The sequence below is a fragment of the Phalacrocorax aristotelis genome, chromosome 1, assembly GCF_949628215.1.
Source record: "Phalacrocorax aristotelis chromosome 1, bGulAri2.1, whole genome shotgun sequence".
Taxonomy (NCBI): Eukaryota; Metazoa; Chordata; class Aves; order Suliformes; family Phalacrocoracidae; genus Phalacrocorax; species Phalacrocorax aristotelis.
Genome location: NC_134276.1, coordinates 116,684,858 through 116,706,839, shown reverse-complemented (window position 1 = coordinate 116,706,839; position 21,982 = coordinate 116,684,858). Strand labels below are relative to the sequence as shown.

Sequence of the window (21,982 nt, the reverse complement as noted above, 5' to 3'; positions counted from 1 at the left end):
AAATGGAACTGAGGTTTTGGATTCTTCTTCGCTAGAGGTCGGTGTGAAGTCAAAGACCACAGCTATGCCTCATTTACCTTGTATGTTACAAATTTGTTTACTTTATATGCTGTAAATTTGGTGTTCCCCACAACCCACGTGTTCTACAGTAGCCCATTTCCCCTTCTTGATGTAATTCAAGGCATAAAAGTAAATCTTTTCTGTGTGACTTAAACTTGTAGCTTCCCATAGCCACCCTCGTAGGCTTTGTTTTAAAATTGTTCTAGAATGTAAATCATAGGTGGTATGAGTAAGACCTGGGAGGGGGTGGGAAATAGCCACTCTAAACAACTTATTTCTGTCTTTTCTTTGGTGTACAGCAAGGAGGCGAAGTATACAGCAGCAGTATTATAGAGCCATTTATGTCACATTCAAGACAGTGTGGTTTTGACTTGGAATTAGACAACCTGTGTGACTGAATTATGTAGGCTATTCAAACGACCATGATCCACAACTGTTTGCAGAGGAGAGAGAATAGTGCTTAAACGCCTTGAGTTATGAATTATGAAGTTAGCTTAATGTTTGAAAGACATTTTTACAATATTAGCAGGAGAAAGGAGTGTAATGCACAGAGTACATTGGCGTATGCCATTTCACAGCAGTCGTACTGCTGTAAGTATAACAGAAGAGTCGCCACAGAGATTGAGTTGATGAGCTTTGATTAGGAGGAGAATGCCTCTCCTGGGAGATGGGGAGAAATCAGTTGCTCTTTATTAAGAGCTTATTCTTAAAAGGCTAAGACGCTTACAAATCTATAAAATATTTCTGCATTCTGCTGCGGTATACTTAGTTATGTACTTTTAGTTATTTAAGCCTTTACAGAAGTAAGTGACTAACTGCCCACTTTACAAGGCGGAAAGACAATGAAGTACAATTGCAATGTGTTAAATGAATGCAAGTGTTACACTGAAGTGTTTATTCTGGAGAGCTGCATTTCAGCAAGAGATTACAGTCCTTTACAGGTATGGCAATCCAAGGAATAGTTGAGCTCTGGGAGGCATAGTAGCAAAGAATGACTGAAGAAAGAGGATTTGGAAGGTTGGTGGTTTTTTTGTTCTTGGCATAGTTTGTCTCCTCACAACTTTGTGTCATCGTTGTTGTCGCTGTCTGCTCTTGTAGAGGCAGCTGATTGTGAAGAGGCTGATGAGCTTGCCTGCAGAGGAGTAACAAATATGTTCTGATTATTTTTAGTTTGTAAACATGCTTGATAGTCTGCTGTGTTACGAAGGACTGCTGTTTTCATCTGCACTAATCATGTACTTGTCTGGATGGCAGAATGAATCAACAAATGTGATTTTTGTTGTTGAAGGGCTTTTTGGTTAAGTACATTTAGAGAGAAGTTTGTTCTATAGAAGTTTCCTATTATTTAATTCCCATACCTGCTGAATTTGCACACAAAAGTGGTGCTACCTTCAGATCTGCAAAATGCAGCTTAGTGACGAAGAAACTTATGAAAAAACTTGCAGCTGGACATTTGCAGACAAGGCTAATGAAGAAAAATGAATAGGAGACAGTATTGGACTTATTCTTCCTTGTCTGTCACTTTTGCGTGATCAGAAAAGAAGCATTTAAATATTTAAGGCTGACCACACAGAGGGTTCAAAATGGCTGTTTCAAGAAGAAATACCTTCCTGCTTTTCTGACTTCTTCATGCTTCTTTTCAATGGCATGAAGTGAATAATTTCAAATTAGCATATTTCCTACAAAATGTCATCATAACCTATCAGTTGCTCTTCCTTCTACAAAATGATCTGTTTCAAAATATTTCACCTGATTTCCCCAAAAGTGGTTTATGCTTTTTGATGTATTTAAGCACTTCTTTCCCTGCACTTTTAGGATTGTATTGCCTGTTTCCCATCTTCATTAAGGATTACCGTATTTGGATTATTTTGCTCCATAAAATCTCTTGTATGAGCATCATTTCTGTCATTTAATGTTGCATTAAAGATACTCATCTGTATTATGTGTGGGGAAAGGGAAGAGTTGTTTATAGTAATCAGACCACAGGTTTCCTTTTAATAACATAGACTGACTTGTAAAAATCCAGGCTCAAGTAAAAATTCTAGTTTAGGAATACATACTAGCTGAAAAAAATCTCTTCCTATCCCCTAGATGATCCTTCAACATCTACTTAATGCAGTATTACTCACCCTTTCTCTTGGTTCAGGTGAGTTTCTCTCTGGATCTGTCAGATGGTTTTCTGTATTAGCAGGAAGTTCGGAAGTGTCATGGACTGGATCTGCCATAGAGGCTGTGATGGGAATGTTCTGGCTCTGGAAGTATTTGTAAGCTTCTTTGCTGCACACCAGTAGTGTTAGTCTGTCGCCACTATCTTGGATTCTTGCCACCACTTTGTCATAGGATTCATTCATCACATTCAACCCGTTCACTTCCACCAAAAAGTCATTATTTTCTACACCTGCTGTGTCAGCTGGCCCGCAGTTTTGTACCTGCAAAGGCAAGTTCAAACTGTGATATTAGCATAAAACTTAAAGATGCATTCACAACTGATGGTTAGCTAGACTATTGTGTTACTGCTTTCCTTAAAAGATGGCAAAATAAGCATGGAGAAGGGGAGATTTGTGGGGCCAGAATGAATTGGGAGAGGCAATAGGCGTAGCCATAATAAACGTGGAACCCATCAGTTCGAGATTTAAGATGCATCTTGATTTTGCTGGACTTCAGCATGGTAGAATAGAAATGTGGCATGGTAGACTCATGAAGACAGGTAGAAACCCAGTTTTCTTACTATTTGCAGGTCCCTGTCCAGTAACTTTAAAGTTAACGATACTGTGTTTCACAGATTCCTTAGTAATGTGCAGAACCCCTCCTCTTAAGAAAGCTGAAGGCATAGACATAATTTGAAACAGTAGAGGTTTGACTTTTGCCAGCTGTGGAATTCAGAGAAAGAGGGTGAAGGGGGCAAAGGTTTCTTTCTTACGTTTAGGATGTTCTACAGTGAAAAACATCTATTTAAAATACTAATTTTAGCATGTCAGCATGAATAAAAGCAAAAATGAGGCAAAAGCTGGATTCCCCTTCCCTGTAAATGTCTAGCAGAAGGAGGAATGTTTTCTGGTGCTTATTTATCTTGGTCCTACAATGTTAGTCTGACTTTAACAGTTACAGCTCTTTATCTGAGAGTGCGGGAGAAGAGGCTTGTCTTTTGTGGCTTTTCTTGAATGTTTTTGCAAGATGGAAGGGAGGAGGCTGTCCAACAGACTACCTGAGCTTTTCCTTGTTCCTCATTCTACATTAGTACCTCACTGATGAACAGTCCAGGCTTGTTCTTGATCATGTTTAAGCTGAAGCCAAATCCACTAGGCCCTTTCACCATCTTGCAGACTTTTGGCTTGTGGTTAGCTTTCTGCTCAGTGTGCAACTCCACTCTTTCCTCCATTTTTGCTGTAGTTGGATCTTGTGCTTTGTAGTAGTAAGAGAAGGGGGAAATTTGAGCCTGAAAAAAAGTGACAAATAAAACTTTGTTGACATAAAAACTTCTGTTGTGAAACCTGTATTAGGCTTTCATGCTCAACTTGTTTTGTTTGAAACTTTTATAAAGACTGACACTTGAGCTGCAATGAAGAACTCTTTGCTATTAATTTCTGCTGAGTGGAAAACTACAGTGATCTATGTGAGAAGGAAATTTTGTTATTTGTTCATAAATGGTTACATAGCTGCGTAGCTCTGAATTTGTATTCTTAAACTTCTAACCTTTCTTGTGGTGTGTTTAAACTTTGAGTTGTTCCAATAGTGCCTATAAAAACATGGAAGAGGCCAAAAATTTGGCTGTTTAGAGACTGGCTGTGCAAGGGGAGTTGCTGAAATATGGATGCATCTTAGACATTCCCTGCAAGTCAAAGAAGTGTCTGTCAGAGCAGACTGGCTGTTTCATTGCTGCATATGTCTCTTCATAATGATAAATTATAAATTCTTAGCAGTAGTTTGCATTTTCTTACCAGTTTATACATGGCATCAGTCTCCTTATCCACTACCAACAGTGTGGTTTTTGCCTCAGACTGTTTAATTTTACCCACTACGCTTTCATGATCCAGACCATCCACTTGCTCGCCATTGACAGCTACCAAGATGTCATTGTCTTTGAGACCCGCCTTGGCTGCTGGGCTCCCAGAATCGACATCCTTGATCACATGATCTAGGATCAGAAATGAAAAGAGATTGACGTGAAGGTGTATGCTTGGTAAGTTTAAAGACACAAAAATGCATGGCAAAGGCTAATTGTCAGAATTACACTTTGGGTTGAGATCATCTCCCTGATCTAGCACTTCTGTAGCACTTCTGTAACACTTCTGTAGAAGACTTTTCCTAGATGACCAGTAAGAAGCCAAAGAGAATGAGGTCTGCAAACCTTGTAGAGGAAGAAATTGTATAGCAAATATCATGGTCTGTGTGTTAACTTAGTTCTCACCACCCGTATTTTGTTCCATCCGTAGATAAAAGCCATAACCATTTTCTCCTTTGTGGATCTCACTAAGTCGTGGTTTGAGGGGAAGCAATCTTAGGTTGGCATTCTCTTTGCTCAGTACCATCTTCTTGCTTGTGTAATAGCGGTCTGTTTCTTCATTTGAAAGCAGAAACATAACATGATTTTCAGACTTCTTTACCTGTAATAGTACATGTACAGTCTCATATGTCACCCCTTCAACAACATGTGGGAGTGGTAGATACTTTGGTAGACGGTGTACTGATATTTAGTGGTGGGTGGGTGCTGTTGATGAATGAGCCATATGGTGTAGGTCATGCTACTGTAAGTTGATCCCCTCCCCCCTCCCTCCCGCTGTCAGAAATTTGGACCATGACAAGGTCTTGGGCATGAAAGATCCAGTGCATATGTGAGGAAGTTTTCTGTATTTCATACTGTGTTCCTGACTTCTCTGGAATTAGCTCTAGCGTGCCATGAGGGTGGCATACAGTGCCAGTAGAATCCAGTAAGCCTCAGTGCTTGGCTTATCTAGATGTGGAACTCTACAATATAGACATATCATGCCATCTATACCACTATTCTAGATTACAGTGACAAGAGTCAAGTTTCTGCCACTCTTGGTCCTCTTTCATCTCCCTTTATTACTGATTCTGAAGTTTTGGAGGTGTTTTTTGTCTGTTCAGCCTCTCCAAGTCCATCCTTCTCTTATTCTTTTCTATTCTAATGGGTGTCGTCTTTACTCGTCTTAACCAGTGTCACTCCGGTGCTGATGTTATGGCAGCTCAGCAAAACGCAGGTGTTGCACAGTTCCATAGTTAGTAGTGTGCAGTAAATTGTGATGCTGGAATGCCAGAGCATGTGCTGCCTGTGTCATGGCTCTGAAATCTCTTCAGCTCCAGCTGCGTTTTAGCAGTGCCAATAGTGGAAAGCTGGAAGCCTCATTAGCAATGTTCTTTGCAGCTGAGGCCAGGTAGTGAAATTACTTGCACAGTAACTTTCATTAGTTTTGGACTTCTTAACAGGAGAAAGGAACTACTGTCTAAAAATAATGAATTTTCCCTGTTCCATGCTAACTGTATCATCAGAGTTCCCCCTCTTCCTGCCCTGGAAACCACATTTGATGACTTGCCCTCTCACCATGAGGAGTATTTCCAGTACTTCTAGGAACAGAGTATGATTTATTTAATAGGGTTTCTGGCAGCACTATACTTCTGTTATTTAAAATTCTTTGGCCTGTCTTGATGGTAGTATTCATTCAGAGTCATTTCAAGAGGCTACTTGACAGCAGAGCCAAAGCAGAGGGGTACTCTGCCTTGTTGATGATACACGAATAGTAGCTTCCAAGATTTACTGTGAAGCATTCAAATCAGTCAGACCTGCCTCCTCAGTAACCTTGATAGGTTGCTGTGAAAGTGGGCCAGAACAGAAGATGAATCAGTATGCAAACAAATACCTCTTCCACCACTTCCTCATGTGTGTAATTTTCCACATTTTTTCCATTGATTTCAATCAGGCGATCGTTATTTTGGACACCAGCCTTTGCAGCTGCTCCTTGTGATGAAAGCTCTACTATGAACAACCCCTTCTGTCCTAAAATAAATGAGAACTCATTACACAGGATAAGTCACTGAAATATGCCTGAATTTAATGGTTAAGGAAACTCAGCACTGATGTCCTTAGAGACTCTTGGTCTCTTCTTACGTGCAGATTACAGTGACACCACAAACCTTCCACATAGACACACCTCTATCTCTTATTCTGTCCTGAAAAATCACTTCTGTTGGGGAGGGAAGCATTTGTTTACTATCTGCAGCTCAAACAATCTTTTATTTTTCAACAACCAAGAGTGCCAAAGGGGCTGATTAAGATAGCTGAGAAGGATTTGATTCCTGCCCTGAGGCGTGCGCGCGCACACATACCCCCCCCCCCAGTTTGAAGTGAGGAGCTGCTTTTATTGTTGTTTTATATATGTCATAATGTCCTGTGTTTGGACAGCTTCCATATTTGGTCTTTCAGTTATATTGCATTCCAAAACACCTTCTTTAGAGGTGATGCTTTCCAGAAGACTTCCCTATTCTGTGTCTGGCCTTGGAAGAAAGGCATGTGCCTTTCGAAGAGGATCAAAATCCCTTGCTTTCTAAATGAAATAATGTACAAATGAGGAAAAGTGTTTGACAGCTGTCCAGAATGTTGTGTGCTGTTACCTGAGGTGATATGGAAGAATGGAACAGGACTTTATATAGCATATTGAGTGTATATCTGGTATTTGAGCATGGACTGCAAATTTGGTTTTGGTAAGTGGGCTTAAATAACAAGCAGAAAATAGCATCTCCTTTTTACCCTTTTTTCCCCCATCTTTTCTCCACCCCATAAGAAATGTGGTTCTCTGAAAACCATGCACTGCATGTGCTATACTGAAATGGACTAGAGATAGATCTGGGCTCATCTTACTGCTTCTCACTTTCTTTCTGTTAGCAAGAGCAGTTTGTATGTCCCTGTTGGCCCCCACATGTTAACTGTAGTTGTCTGTGTCCCTGCAGCTGCACCCACGCACATGCTCCCTTTCTTCTCCCCAGGCTCTCACCTTCTGTGGTTTTCAGAGAGAAGCCATAGCCTTTCTCGTCCTTCACTAGGTAGCAGAGCCGGGGTTGTGAAACTCCATTTGCTGTGGGTGGTGGGGACTGCTGCTCCTGCTGCTGTCCTGTTGACACCTTTTGACTCAGCTCTTCCAAGTTCACTCCCTCCTTTTTTGCCTTTTGATAAGATGCATCATCCAGAACAAGAAGTACAACAGAATTCCCACTGCTTTTGACAATCTCCACCACCTGCAGTGGACAAGGTGAAATGGCAAGCAGGTGCTAGAGGGATTGACCTAAAAGCATGTCCCAGGAAGGGTTGCGCTGTCTATTGTTTTTCTTGTCTCATCCCTCTGCTTATGCACTATGGAGGCACCTCAAAGATGCTTCATACCCATTGTGGGTAATGAATGATGCAGGGAGATAATCAGCAGTTGACTGCTCTTGGATTTCCTAGCAGAAGATACCATCAAAACTGGAAGAGAAAGCTTTGCATAGTGGCAGTGGGTCTGGGTAAGGGGGAGTGGTGTGGATCCCAGACTAAACAGAGATGTACCTGTGCATGTTCCTCCTTGTCTACAAACACACCATTAACCCTGAGGACTCTGTCTCCATCCTTCAAGCCAGCCTTTTCAGCTGGGCTGTTCTTTTCCACGTTCCGGATGAGATGCCCTGCTGTGTCTTTCTCAATACGCAGGTAGAATCCGTAGCTCTTTTGGGGCTTTTTGGTCACTTTACATTCTCGGGGCTGGAGAACGGAAGTCATCTCTACCAGACGGGATGGAAAAGATGTGTGAGTAAAACCAGTAAGCTTACCTAGATATGTTCCCTTTAAATACTTATGGAGACAGTTTGCTTCAGCATTCTTCAGTTTTGGTTTCCCTTCTTTATGCAAAGTTGAAGCTAGTTAACAAGGCTAGGGAGAAGGAACCAATCCATATTCCCTTTCCCTCCTTGCTTTTCTTGTCTCCCTATCTCAAATGAAGTTAAGCAAGATGCAGAACTGGAAGAAAGAAGTTGTCTCCTGTGATGACACAGTGAAAGTAGAGGTAGGATTTAATACCAGAAGTAAGTCTTACAGAGGAAAAATAACAGCAGCACAAAAATACTGCAATTTTATAGAAAAGTTATGTGACAAAATGGGATTTCACAGAACTGCAGAATGGTCAAGGTTGGCAGGGACCTCTGGAGTTGGGCCTCATGTGGTCCAACTTCCCAGCTCAAGCAGTGTCACCTAGAGCCAGCTCCCCAGGACCAAGTCCAGACAGCTTTTGAGTATCTCCAAGGAGGGAGGCTCCGTCACCTGTCTGGGAAACCTGTGCCAGTGCTCAGTCACTCTCGTAGTAAAAAAGTGTCCTCACATTCAGATGGAGCTTCCTGTGTTTTAGTTGTGCCCAGTGCCTCTTGTCCTGTCAGTGGGCACCACTGAAGAGAGCCTGGCTTCATCTTCTTTGCACCCTCCCTTCAGATATTTTTATACATTGATAAGTTTCCCCTGAGCCTTTGCTTCTCCTGGCTGAACAGTCCCAGCTCTCTCAGCCTTTTGAATATCTCCAAGGATGGAGACTCTACAACTTTTCTGTGCAACCTGTGCAGATGGACCAACAGGTGGGATCAAGGAAGGACCTCATTGTCCTAACCAGGATTTCCTGTTCTGTTATTTTAGCTAAACAAAATTAAGTTTCAGGAAAAGACATTGTAACTGGAATGTTATTGTTAATGAGTACAAGGTTTGCATTGGAGGGTGGAAAGCAAGGACTATAAAGGAACTAGGAAGACCGCTGTCTCCACTTACAAAGCTTTTTTTTCTTCTAGCTGGATTCGATATCTCTACATCTCAATTTTCATACAAAATGGTGCACCTGCTTTATTTCTGTGTCCTTTAGAAGTTACTGGTAGAGTCAAAGTTCTTGGAGCTGTCCATGTTTTCCTCTGCTGCTGAATCCTAATTAAACACTGTGATTCTGATATGAAGAGGAGCTAACAGAGCTATTTCACTTTGGTATATCATTATATGCGAGACATGGATAAGATATGAATGCAAGTATTATGAGGTCTAACAAAAGTGTAGAATATTCAGGCATATACCTACTAACAATCTGAATGTGCCATCAGGTAATCGCTTGCAGGAGAGGTAACGTAATACTACCTGGTCTGTGTGGAACAAAATGGAGGAGTTGGGACAGTGTGCTTATCTTGCAATTCTCACATGAATCCTGAAATGACCATAAAGCCTCAGTCTGCTGCCTGACTGAAACTTTGACTCCAACTCTGACTTTAACAATGACATGAGATGTAATCAAAATAAAAATGTGATGTTGTGTGAGAAAGAAATTAAATTTGGTTTAGAAATGACAGGCTGCTAACGTAACAGCAGTAGTTTGATTAAAATGATTTCTCAATGAATTTGTGACAACTGGAGCAGAATTTCCTGTCAGGGTCTCCAGGGTGCTGTGTTACTTCCCCAGATAATTTGAGATCAGGTGGTTAAAGGGTATACTTGATCCTGGGGATTGCTACTAGATTGCTGTTAGGCAGTGATCTTTGTCCTCTAGAGGTTTTCAAGCAAATCTTCCTAGAACCTGTGCCAAGACACATGTGCCAATGGCAGGAAGGGGTTTGGGATCAGACAGTATGGATTTACTGATTTTTATGATACCTCATGAACCTGATAACTTTACATGATGCGTATGCTGGCTCTGTGACAGGCAGAGAGCAGTGGATGCTGTTCAGCTTAATTTTTGCAATGACTTTGATACAGTCTCTAGTACAGTCAGTGTAGCTGCTATGGTGACATACGTACTGGAGAAGCAGGCTACCAGACGATGCAGAAAATTGGCTGGGCCACTAGGTTCAGAGGGCTTTGATCAGTGGTATGTAATCCAGCTGTTGGCTGGTTATTAGTGGTATTCTTCAGAGTTGGTAGTGGGGTTGATACTGTTTAACATCTTTATTTATGATTCATTTATTATTAATCATATTAATATTAAAATAATTATAATTAATTCTGTTAATTTATGATAAGGACAGTGAGACATCCTCAATAAGCTGATGATACCAAATTGAGGGGGAGCAGTCAATAGGCTAGAGGTTAGGGTTGCTATTTAGAGGTACCTTAGCAGGCTAGAGAAGTGGGTCGACAGGGACCTTATGAAGTTCAACAAAGAAAAGTGTGTGTGTGTGAAATATCTATCTAGACCATGCACAACAATACAGGCTGACTGCTGGGTGGCCAGAAGGCAGCTTTGTTGGGCACCACTCAGGTGTCCAAGATGAACATGAGTTAGTGGTGTACCTTTGTGGTGAAGGTCAACTGTATACTGGGTAGTATCGTAATGTAGCCAGCAGGTCAATGGAAGGGATTTTCCACTCTCTTTGGCACTTGTGAAACCGCATGTGAGTACTGTCTTCAGTTTTGAGCTCCCCAAGTAATTGACATATTGGAGCTAGTCCACTGAGATGATTTAGATTTTGGAGCACGTAATGTTTAAGGAGGCTGAGAGCGCTGGGTTGGTTCAGTCTCGGGAAGAGAAAGTAAAGGGAGTATCTTATTCATGTCTTCAACTGCCTAACCAGATTGTGTAGAGAACACAGAGCCAGTCTCTTCTTGGAAGTTAACAGTGGTAGAATGAGCAGCAACAGACACAGGCTGCAGCAAGGGAAATTCCAATTAGACAGCTGTAAGAACAGCTTTTCATCTTGGGGGCTGTCAGATACCAGAACAGGTGCGCAGAGAGGGGCTGTGGAATCTCTGTCCTTGAAGATACTTTACCTGGACAGGGCCCTGAGCAACCTGATCAAAGTTAAGCATGTTTTGTATGGGGCATTGGACCAGGCAACCTCCCAAAGTCCCTTCCATCCTAAACTCTTCTATTCTTTGATGATGTAATGAAACTGGTTTGGGTAATGTGTATCATTAGCAGGAAGCAATAATTGTGACCAGGGAACAACTCCAAAAGTAGTTGTCTTAGGAACTCCTACCAAAGATCCACGATGATAGGGGAACAAGATGAATGAAGACAACTTCTTCCAGTTGGAAAGTCCAGGTAATTAGCAAACTTGATTTGTATTATACTGGAAAGATCTTTTTTTTTCTTCCTCTCTCTACTGACAGAAGTCTGTCAAAAGGCCAAAGTTGTGTTGCAGAGATTAGCCATTTATCACAGCCTAATAAATACTAAAAAAATTCATCTGTTTCCATGTAAAGATTTCTTTGCAACTCCATGTTTTTTTCTTCTCTTTCTATCATCTATGTGGCTAATGTATGTGGGGACTGGCCTTCTTTCCTTTTTCCTTTTTTCAGAACTAGCTGGCAGTCAGATCCTTCCATGATAGCAGCCTACTGCAGAACTACCTCTGTGGCTACCCATGCTACAGTTTGCTATTGAAGCTGAAAGTGCATTGTTGAGGTTAGTTGGGCAGCATATAGAACAACATGGATGTGTGGTGGGGGCTTGGCACAGATGTCAATTAAGCTAAAGAGTATGGGGAATTTCAGCATGCAGGGATAGGAAGCCTGCAGATCATGATTTACTTGTTCCCCTTGGTCAGGTGCCTTGTGCTTTTCTGAGTGACTGTGTAGTTGCACTGGGACTAACTCCATACAGGGATAGACTGCCCTATTATTTGGACGTTGTTTGGAACACATCAGACTGCATTGATCGCAACTACAACTTAAAGCCATTTTTCTTGACTAACATTGGGAATCTGTGCTAATTCCTGAAGTTAACATGCAAAACGAGTGGTACACAAAGCTGAAGAAACAATGGGCTTTTATAGGAAAGATTCTCTCTTTGTATTTAGAGGGAAGGTTACAGTGCATTGGATACCATTCCTTTTAATCCATGAAAGCTTTACATGCAAAATTATTGAGATCGTAAAAAGGAGTTTTCTAAGGGAAAAGGGATTAGCAATAAAAGGAATTTCTTACCTGTATGTCTGTGTGGAGCAGCCTTCACAGGAATTCTTTTTTGCTGTCCCTCCTGTGGCTGTACCTATAAGTAAGGCTGGACTTTGATTGGGCAAAGGTTGATTTAAAAGATGATTTATTTAACCAAGTTTCACTGAATATGTTCAACACCTCGATAAGCAGCCTTGTCTTTGTCTGCAGAAGTGATAATCACATGCACTTCTCAGCAGCTTTGAATTTTGTTCTACCGATAATTATACTAAAAAAACTCAGTCAAGGAGGTCATCGGAGGCAAGCCTGATCTTTGCTCTGGGCAAAAGCCTTCTCTAGCTATAAGAAATGTCTTAAAGGGAACAGGTTTGGATTGTGGTGGGTTGGCCTGGGCCAGCAGCATTTGACTGCAGATCAAGATGTTACCAGTTTGAATCTGTGTGGCCCATGCTGGATGCCAAAAAAAAAAAAAAAGACTGTGATGGGTTAGCCTTGGCCAGCAGCCAGATGCCCACCAAGGTGCTCTCACTCCCCTCCTCTACAGTACAAGGGGTGAAAATAGGATGAAAAAGCTTGAAGAATCCAAGGTAAGGACAGTAACTGGGAGAAATACAATGAAACAATGGGCTCATAATTGAGGGGTGGCCCTGACTGTTGAGGCCATCATGCTTGTGAAATATGCACTGCAATCAAGTGAGTAAAGTCTCCCTGGAATAGAGGGAGGGAGGTGGCTGGGATATCAATACGGTGAGGCCTGGCAAACTGGATATACTGGACTGCTGCTCTGAACCTGCCAAGGCAAGTGCTATGTGTTTACCATGGTGGAAGTGTCTACTGGGTGACTGGAGACATACCCTGTAAACGATGCTATTGCTTGAAATGCCATTCTGGTCCTTGAAAGTCAAGTTCTGTGTCACAGTACCCCAGAAAGAAGCAAGTCAGTGCAACTCATTTCTGAAATAACTTCATACACTCCTGGGCCAAGAAACATGGCACTGATTTGATGCATCATGTACCTACCACCCACAAGCCTCTGGAAAGACTGGATGATACAATGGACTGTTAAAGACTATGCTGAGAGCATGAGGTGCTGGGGAACGGAAGCAGTGGGACCTAAATTTAGCAGAAGCCTCTTGGGTGGTTAACACCAGATGATCTACTAACTGCCCTGGTTGTGCCCAGACAAAGCCCCTACATACTTTGTGAGAGGAGATGAGGTCCCTGTAGTACATATAGGTAAGTGTCTGGGGAAGGCAGCGTGGGTTTCTCTGCCTTGGGAAAAGGAAAGCCCATTTGTGGGATTGTCTTTGCTCAAGGACCCAGGCGCATTTGGTGGATAGCGCAGAAAGTAGAAATCTGTTGTGTACCTCAAGGAGATTTATCCCTGGGGGAATATAATCCATAATTTGACTTGTATGATATAGGAAGTAATACAGCAGGATCACCTGAAGCAATGGAGAATGGGCCTTACAAGGAACCATGTGAGTGCAGCGCTGACCCAGCCCAAGCGGTCTTGTTGGATTGCTGAGCGCCACGCTGCTTCTGTCCTGAGTTACCTCCTTGACAGATAGGACCAAAGTCATCCACTGTTCTTATGGACATTTTGGGGAGGGGGAGCATGGACTAGGGGGATACCTGTATATATGTCAAGGGACAAGGTATAGTGGTTAATGAGGATGTATAAACCTGACTGTTGGATGTAAAAATGGTTTAAGTATGTAGTATAAGTTGTAAGTGTTGGTAAGAAGGGATTTCAGGAATAAGAAATAGAATGAAAAGGCTTGATGAGGTAGGATGTAGAAATTAAGCAATGTATGAATGGGACAGAGGATACTTGATAATTTGTGACCTGAGCATGATGTGAATGATACGGAATTAAGGGGTTAAGATTGTACTGGGTCTGGGTGGGATGGAGTTAACTTTCTTCATGGCAGCCTGCATGGTGCTGCGTTTTGCATTTGTGGCTTAAGAGAGTGTTGATAACACACCACTTTGTTTTGGATATTGTTGAACAGTGTTTGCTTTCTGTCCCCCATGTCCTCCTAAGTGAGCAGGCTGGGAGGGACAGAGCTGAGACAGCTGACCCCAACTGACTAAAGGGATATTCCATACCATTTGATGTCGTGCTCAGCATTAAAAGCTCAGTGAAAAGAGGAGGAAGGGCAGATGTTTGTGGTTATGACGGTCTTCCCAAGCAACTGTTGTGCATGTTGAGTTCCTCCTTCCCATGAAGTAGCTAAAGATCTGCCTGCTGATGGGAAGTAGTGAATTAATTCCTGTTTTTCTTTCCTTGCATGCACAGGTTTCCTTTCCCTATCAAACTGTCATTATCTCAATCCACAAATCTTCTTGCCTGCCTTTTATTTTTTCCCCATCTGCAGGAGAAGAGTGAGAGGGAGTCAGGGTGGGTGTTCGGCTGTTGCTTGGGGTCAGCCTACTCCAAGGGTATATCTTCTGCACATGCTTATGACCAGTGGATGATATGCTTATAGATATGGACTGAACTTATAGTGTTTCTAATGAGGGGGGAAGATCCTAAAGTTGAGATCTTGGTTTACCAAGGCACTTAATGAATTGACTGTGTGAAGTTCTTGTTAAAAAAAAATCTCATTCAGTTTTAGAAAGCTTTAAAATTACTTATTTCCCTCATTAACTTACTGTGGAATTGGATTATTAGAATTAATACCTGTGTTTTCCTTGGCTGTCTGCTCCAACTGTTTTAATTCAAAGGAAAGGTAATAGAAATAAGCATAACCTAAATGTGCTGCAGTAGAACAGTCATCGATGTTATAAAAGCCTTACTGTAATCCACTTACTGTAAGTGGATTTGCAAGCCTGTTGTGACTAGTTGTTCCTCTTTGTATAACATACAATCTAAAAACTGAAGTAAGTGATCTCCAGTGTTGTAAGCACCGGAGAAGTCGGACCCTGCCCTGTCCTCTGCTTACAATCCTTCAGACAAAGACTGGATGAGGAGGGACATAGGGAAAGGGAATCAGTGGCTCATAGTTTGCAGCTAAGCACAGTGCAGATGGGAACACGTACAAGGATCTCGGGTCAGCACACAAGGAAACAGCACAGTATTTGAAGCAAGGTATATTTCTTTTATTGTAGTGCCACTGTGATAGTCGCTTGAGGACATTTTGGGTCTGGACAAGATTTTTCAAGAATAAGGTGCTACACAAATGCAAAATGTTAGTGAAACATAGAAACCTTCTGTGTTTTTTAGAAGGGAAAGCATGGTCATGTTCCAAATGGGAAGGAGGTGGAGGCTGTGCAGTTGTTTCAAAAGGCTTTGAAAAGAAAGTTGAGGGAGAAAGGCCTAGCAGACAACAGGCTACTTAAGCTTCTGGTGTGGTGAATTATGAAATGTTAGTAAATACAAATGGCAAGGGGAAGGCTCTTTAAGTTGAGGCTGGTAGTTAGCCCTAAGGCCAAGACAGGAGGTTGAATGCAATGCTGATGACTAGGTGCAAGGGCACATATATCTCCATGTGTGCTCAAGAATGGGACCCTGCATGTCTTAGAGCTGACCTTTGCATCTGTGGGGCTGAGGTGTAAATTGTATGGAGAAGGTGTACTAATGCATCCAATGCTGACAAGCCCTTGAGGCTAAAAATTCAGAAATTCTGTCCTTCCACCAGTAGAATGAAAATTATTTAAGACTGGACCAGAGTAAAAGCAGCTTGCAATATCTCTTCTTCTGGTTCTTGAGCCTTTTGGAAGAGTATTCTCAAGCATATTCATACAGCTATGAAAATGAGGAACCAAACTGGAAGAAAAAACAGAGAACAGGTTTTGCCTTTTAATACTACAGGAAAAGTGATAAAACCTTGGAACACCTCTGAATTCACAGTATTCTTATATTGCAGGAGTTGGCCACAGTGACTTAGTTCATATGGTTGTGTTAGCACAGGGACTAGACTTAGTGGGGGTCTGCTTTCTCAGGTATGTCCCTTTTCATCTATAGCCTGGTTGTAGCAATATAAGGACCTTTGTTCCATCCTCATTGCATTCTCCTGTTGGGTCAACATTTACAAAATATTTTCAATCATTCTTTTTGCCAAAGCTTCCTTTGGTTAGAAGAAATTCTGTGGTACTTACCTCTGTTACCAAAAATTATCAGAAGTAAGCATTTTCTAGTAGTTGTAAGTGATCACACGGTTTCCTCAGCACATTGGTAAATGGGGAGAAGCAGCTGTGTTCTTAACTTTGGTACTTGCTAGGATCTGTGACTTGAACAGATTCCCAGCTTTTGGTAAGTCTAGCCTCCTTCCCCCAAAGCAAAAGCTTCTCACTTCCTAGTGCTTCCAGCAGGCCACCTGGAATAAAACAGTGGCTGTGGAGATGTTTTGGTATTGTCTGTGTCAGGCACCTTATTTTGATCCTCTGGAAGGCTTTCAAAGCAGTAGACTTGAGCACGTAGCAGTAACAAAGGTGCCTCAGCATCCTTGTCCACATATTCTTCATAACAGCCTGAAGAGCTGCCTAACTTCAAGGAAGAGTGAATGTGTCCTCTGCTGGCAAATGGGCAGCGGTGACAATAAAGGTAATGGTATTTTTCATGCTTATCATTTGAAATATGATGAGAGCTGTGCTGCTCATGTTCTAGTAGCCTGACACTGGGGGTACATGTGGCGTGTTCCAGAGCCTCTCAGTGCTGGGTGGAGTGATGCAGAGTGGAGAGAGCCAAACCTGGTGCAGCTGGTATTGTGCCAGGGTGTAGTTTCAGTAAGTGGTATTTACTAAAGTCTTGCTCTTTGCCAGTAAGTGTGTGGCCCAGGTCACTTTCCTAGCCCTGTTTTGGGCACAGATAATGAGGAAAGTGTGTGCCTGTTGGTGCCAGGATGATGGCCCTTATTTAACTTACTCACATCCAAAGAGTTTATACCGATTTATGTCTGAATGTTTATTTTGTTTGGTTTTTATTTAAAAAAAAAGGGAAAAAATGTAGCTAGCCTTTGGATCACTTCTCTTTTTTTATAAGCAGTTTTGGTTTGGTTTTTTAAATTGTGAGTTAAGAGATGGTGTTAAGAGATAGTGAAGAAACCACTTTCTTGGCTGTTCCACGGGATGGAAGAGTAGAAAACAGCTGTTAATGCAAGAATGGTGAAGTAGATCTTTAACGTTTATAATAAAAGTGTAAGGTTACAAAGGTCAGTCCACTAAAAGGTGCCTTTTGTTATTAACACAGTTGTACAAGCAGTCCAACCCTAAATTTGAATTAATGTAATTCATATGTTTAATTCTGAAAACCAAGTTGTGCTCAAATGATATGTATCACTGCCAGCATTGCTCTATTGACAAAAAGTTCATGTGGATATTTTGCTGTAAAAATATTCCCTCTCTTAAATCTTTATGATGTTGACTCTGCCAGTCTCAGCTGAACTTCCTTGCCTGGGAGCATGTACATCCCTTTAGAAATCCTCATTACATCAATTTTTAATAGTGCTTGCTTACCTATTGCTTACTGTATACTTGCTGACACGAGTTCACTAGTCTCCTTGCAGCGCCATTCTTTTATTGGATTTGTAACAAACTAGTTAATGAAAATTCATTTTCAAATGCAGCATGTCGGGAGAATATAGGCTTATTTGTATCCTCTGCTGACTCCAGCTGGGACAATTGTAAAGCTGCCCCCTTCTCCCTGCAGAAAATGATGCCCCTGCCGCTCAGCTTCAGAAAGGTGGTATGCCCGGTCTAAGCCACTGCAAACCCATGTATTAACAAGAGGCAACATAACTTTCAATTTATATTAATATGCAAGGCCATGAACTGTGTTGACTGAAGGCTGTGATTTGCAACCTCTGTCAGGTGGAGATATGTTCCCTGAAAAAGTTGCAGCTCCCATCCAAGGGGGCAGCAGCCTCTTCAGCTAAGTCTTTCCTTCCACAGCTAAGTCTGACAGGGATTGTGCATCAGACCCTTGGACTGTTTTAATGTCTCCTTCAATAGAGTAATACGAAGGAATAATTTATTTGTTCTTGTATTTAAGCTGTTCAAAATCAGTACAGCCCTTTCCCTTTGCCCCTTATTTTGCCAGTGATGGTTTTTCCATTCCAGTTTGGCAAGTATTGTATAAAACACCATGTGATTCGGTAATAGGAATATTTGGTTCACTGAAGTCCTCCTTAATCATGAGGCAAAGTCCATTTGAGCTACCAAATGAATATTCATCAGTCATCCTGAACATAGCCAAGTGGTAATTAATTCTTTCTCTTCTGGTGACCGCATGCTCCTGATATGGTAAAGAGAGTCCGGGGGAAAAAAAGGGGAAGCAAACAGGAACGACATTGCAATCTTGCCGGTTTGCAGGCTTGCAGAGGGAGGGGAGAATATCCCTTCTAGTGTTTTGGGTTTATGTCTTCCCAAAAAATGGGGGAGGAAAAAAAAAATCATTTGTTGTCCCTCTCTCCGCAGCAAAGAAAGGTATTCTGTTATGCACTGGACCTGTCAGCAAGGAATTATAGAGGTAGTCCTCTTCCCCCTGGCTTTGCTCTTTGTGCTTTAAATATTGAATTGTCTTCTCTAACAACCTTTTTACTGGAGAATATAAACTATAAACAATGCTTTCTTTTTTCACTATTCATCAAATATTTTGTATTGATCATGAATTTGGGCTTTTAGATGTAGAATTTTTTACAGGGTTAACTGTGAGGTGTGTCTGTGCAACTTCTTTTGCTGTCATGTCAGGCTGAAATCAGTGCTAAAAACTGGAAATTTCTGTTGAAGAAAAAATTCTAAGGTCTTAAAAATGAGGAATTACGTGAGCTAACTAAAGTAGACTTTTTGGTGGAGCTATGTGGTTTGTTCATAGTGAATAGGTGTGTGCATGTATATTCACATGCACAGACAGCAATCAGGCTTGTCTGCAGGAGTGTTTGGATGACAGCAAATGAAGTTGGTTTGATTAATGCTGCTCAAGTGGCAATGTCTTTGGAATTCTTGTCTTCCCTCTGGCAGTCGTAACACGTGAGAAGACTTTTCTCTTTAGCTCCTTTTGTTGGGTGTTTTCTGGACATGTATTTCTTCAGTTTGGCCTTCTAATTGCTGTACCATTCAGTAGTCTTTGGACATGCAAGATGCTGAGACATAAATAATGTTATAAATCTGCTAGTCTGGCTTTTTCTATTCAGCACATGGAGCTTTCTTTTTCTTAGGGTATGTACCCTTAAAATAAATGTTTTATTTCTAAATTATGAAAGAACAGAATGAGTTACTTAGATCTCAGTTGCATATGCATTTCTTGCCCTCTGGAGATGGATTCCTGAATTGGACAGTAGACTGTGTTCCTTTTCTTTTAAGGTTTTGAAATGTATAAATAATAAGTACTATGCCTACTTCACAGTTTCATTCAAGGCGCATGAGGAAGAGATACTTATACAGTCACTACAGAAAGCATATACTCCCCTCCAAAAATACAGCTCTGTGAGGCAGGAAGTGTCCAGGCCGAAGGCTTTGACAGCAGCAAGCATGAATCTCTTTCTCTTCCCGTCTTCACTTCCTTTTCCTGCTGCCTGTGTCCAATTTTGTCCCATCCCTCCTCCCCCAAGTCTGTAAGCCATCCAGGAAATGTCCCTAATCGCTGTATTAACCTTTATATTCTTGAGTATTTAATTTTGCTTTGTCAGTAAACATACTATTCTGACCTTTCATTACCCTAGGTTCAGGCTGAACTGATGTCTGGAGGGGTTAGGTGCATTAGCCTCAGCAAATACAAATGATGTTGCTTCATGGAATCCAGAACTATTTTGACTCTCTTCTGTATGCCAAGGAACCAACTTCTGCTTCAGATTTGCTACAAGAAGGATTTAAATTGGAATAGCGTTCATTTACCTCTCTTTCTGAGATCAGTGACGATAATGGGAAGTCTGAAATGTAGCTTTGAAGGCAAGGAGAAACACAAACTCCCTGTAGAAGTTCCATCTTCTTGGTCACTGTATATTTGCTTTTGTGTTGGGGGAACTATTGCGTTCTGCTCTGATGAGGCTTATATGATGCTTATAGAACTGTTAATAGAAATGGGGGGGTGGGTGGATAATGCCTGCTCTTTATTAGTTCTTGTCACTTTGTGGCTTTGAAAGGCTTCTTATCTGTTGTCACAAAAAGGAAATGGCTACTGCTATGCACGGCACTGCAGAAACGCAGAATGCAGCCCTTTTCCTGTGCAACTATTGAAAACAGTTGTTATAAGCTTTGGGAGGAATATAACTCTAGACAGTATTTGAACCCAAGATTACTTTAATAAGAGGGGAAAAAAAATTGGTATAAAAATAAATTATTTTAATATGGTGTAAAAGCCAGTAGAATTGCTTATGAGCTTGCTTTTATTTGTTTAAAATCCCCTCCAAACAAGCAACAGATCCTACCAGAAATCCATGCCTAAATACTAAGGACAGACTAACTCTCCATGAAATGCATATATCGAAAAAAGGTTGGCTTGGCTGTAAGAGTAAAACTGGTTTTGGTGGCAGCAGAACTTTTATCCCTGATTTCAGCTGGAAGATTACACTCAAACTTTCTAGGAAATACCCACCTACATCTTAGCTTATTGCCTGTCTTGAAGATCATCTTGAGTGACATGACTATATCCGGGCCTAAAAAACTAAGTGATCCTGAAATGCTGAACTGGGTTCAGAGCTGGAGCAAGCGGGACATGCCTTCTCAAGAAGTAAAGATCAGAGAAGGAAAAAGAAAAATTCTGTTATGCACAGACGTAGCTGAAGTTACATTAAGCTGTTTTCTTGGGCAGGTCATCCAGAGGAGGGAGAATTTAAAGATCAACGTCACTGGGGAAGCCAGCATAACCCTGAATGAAACTCATGCGTATGGCAGTAAGCTCCCCACTATTTGAGTCCATATAGCCAATGACAAGATCCCAAGAAGTCAACCAGAAGTAGTTTATTCTCCTGTCTTGTGGTTTTGTTTTGCCTTTGCAGGGGGAAGTTATACTGTTATCTCTTGGTTTTCATTTGGCTGTGCACAGGAGAGATTCCCAACAGAGTCCTTTAATGATTTCCTAAACTTAAACCACAACTTGTCACTGAGTCAGGTTCTCTTGTGTTAATGGTTGTTTTTTAAGGTGCTGTTATGTGATTTAACTGTCATACCTTCTTTAAAGCCCATTGTGTCCTTTTGAAGAAAAGGATGATGGAATAAGAACCCTCTGTAGTTATGTTTAGTGACAGTAGGGTGTAAGGAATAAGTAGCTAATGAACACTTAAATCAGGCAGGCATTTATATTTAGTAAGGGAATTGAAACTGAAGGATGTCATTGTCTTAAGTTTTCCTAGGGTTAATTTTGCGAGTGGTGATAATCTGTAATATTAGTTTGAGGGTTTGATCACTGGACTATGTTAGGCTGTCGATTCACTGTGATACTGTGAAGTTACATATCTAATCACCTTAGATAAGCATTGATTTCTCAAGGTTTGCTTGCTTTTATGTTATTTGTATGACATTGATTTTATTATTTTGATTTTTAAAAATTGAAAAAAGAAGGTGCATCTTTTCACTAATGGTGTCTGGACCTGTTCTCTTTACAGTTACAGAATACATACATCTTGAGGTACAGAATTTGTAAGCTCTTCGTGTTCACTTCAAAATTAGTTCTAAATTGCTTTGCAGCATGATTAATAAAAATGATCACTAAGGAAAAAAGCCTTATGTTTTAATTCAGTATAGAACTCTTGGGGTTTGATGTTTTGGGTTTTTTATTTTTTTATTCTAGATATAAGAAAGTAGAAATGACAGCCCATTTGTCATTTATAAGAGATGATGTATAAGATATATTAATGATGAAGTGGTATTCTACAAAAGTAAACGCAGCAAATGAGGTCTTAAACTGAGGTAAAGTGGGAGGGTAAGAGAGTGCCTTTTGGTCATCATTGAGCTGTAGGCCAATGCATCCAAAATGCAGTCCTGCTGCATGATCAGGGCAAAGACAAGTATCTAGTACAGATTACAAGCAGGACTATTAGAAATCTAGAGCGTCTGGTGCACAGCTGTGTCATGCCTCTTCCT

At 41.2% G+C, this 21,982-nt stretch overlaps 1 protein-coding gene across 2 annotated transcripts; it reads right to left on the bottom strand.

Annotated features, from left to right (window-relative positions):
* Positions 1-923: 923 nt before the first annotated feature.
* Positions 924-12,083, bottom strand: PDZK1 (PDZ domain containing 1). 2 transcript variants are annotated; one of them, XM_075102588.1, is made up of 9 exons: positions 11,990-12,083; positions 7,616-7,827; positions 7,068-7,308; positions 5,937-6,073; positions 4,469-4,664; positions 3,999-4,195; positions 3,302-3,496; positions 2,190-2,489; positions 924-1,192 (listed from the first exon to the last, which is right to left on the bottom strand). In XM_075102588.1, the coding sequence occupies exons 2-9, from the start codon at positions 7,823-7,825 to the stop codon at positions 1,115-1,117; spliced, it is 1,554 nt and encodes a 517-aa protein (XP_074958689.1). In that variant the 5' UTR covers positions 7,826-7,827; positions 11,990-12,083; the 3' UTR covers positions 924-1,114. The 2 variants fall into 2 exon arrangements, with proteins under 2 accessions (XP_074958689.1, XP_074958698.1); XM_075102597.1 differs by lacking the exon at positions 11,990-12,083 and having other exon boundaries at positions 7,616-11,525.
* Between the last annotated feature and the right edge of the window lie 9,899 nt (positions 12,084-21,982).

Excerpts from the sequence above, each read along its gene's own strand:
- PDZK1 (XM_075102588.1), bottom strand. The coding sequence starts at position 7,825 with ATGACTTCCGTTCTCCAGCCCCGAGAATGTAAAGTGACCAAAAAGCCC. Across the intron at positions 7,309-7,615 it reads ACAAGGAGGAACATGCACAG|GTGGTGGAGATTGTCAAAAG; the intron begins GTACATCTCTGT and ends TGTCCACTGCAG. Across the intron at positions 6,074-7,067 it reads CTCTCTGAAAACCACAGAAG|GACAGAAGGGGTTGTTCATA; the intron begins GTGAGAGCCTGG and ends CATTTATTTTAG.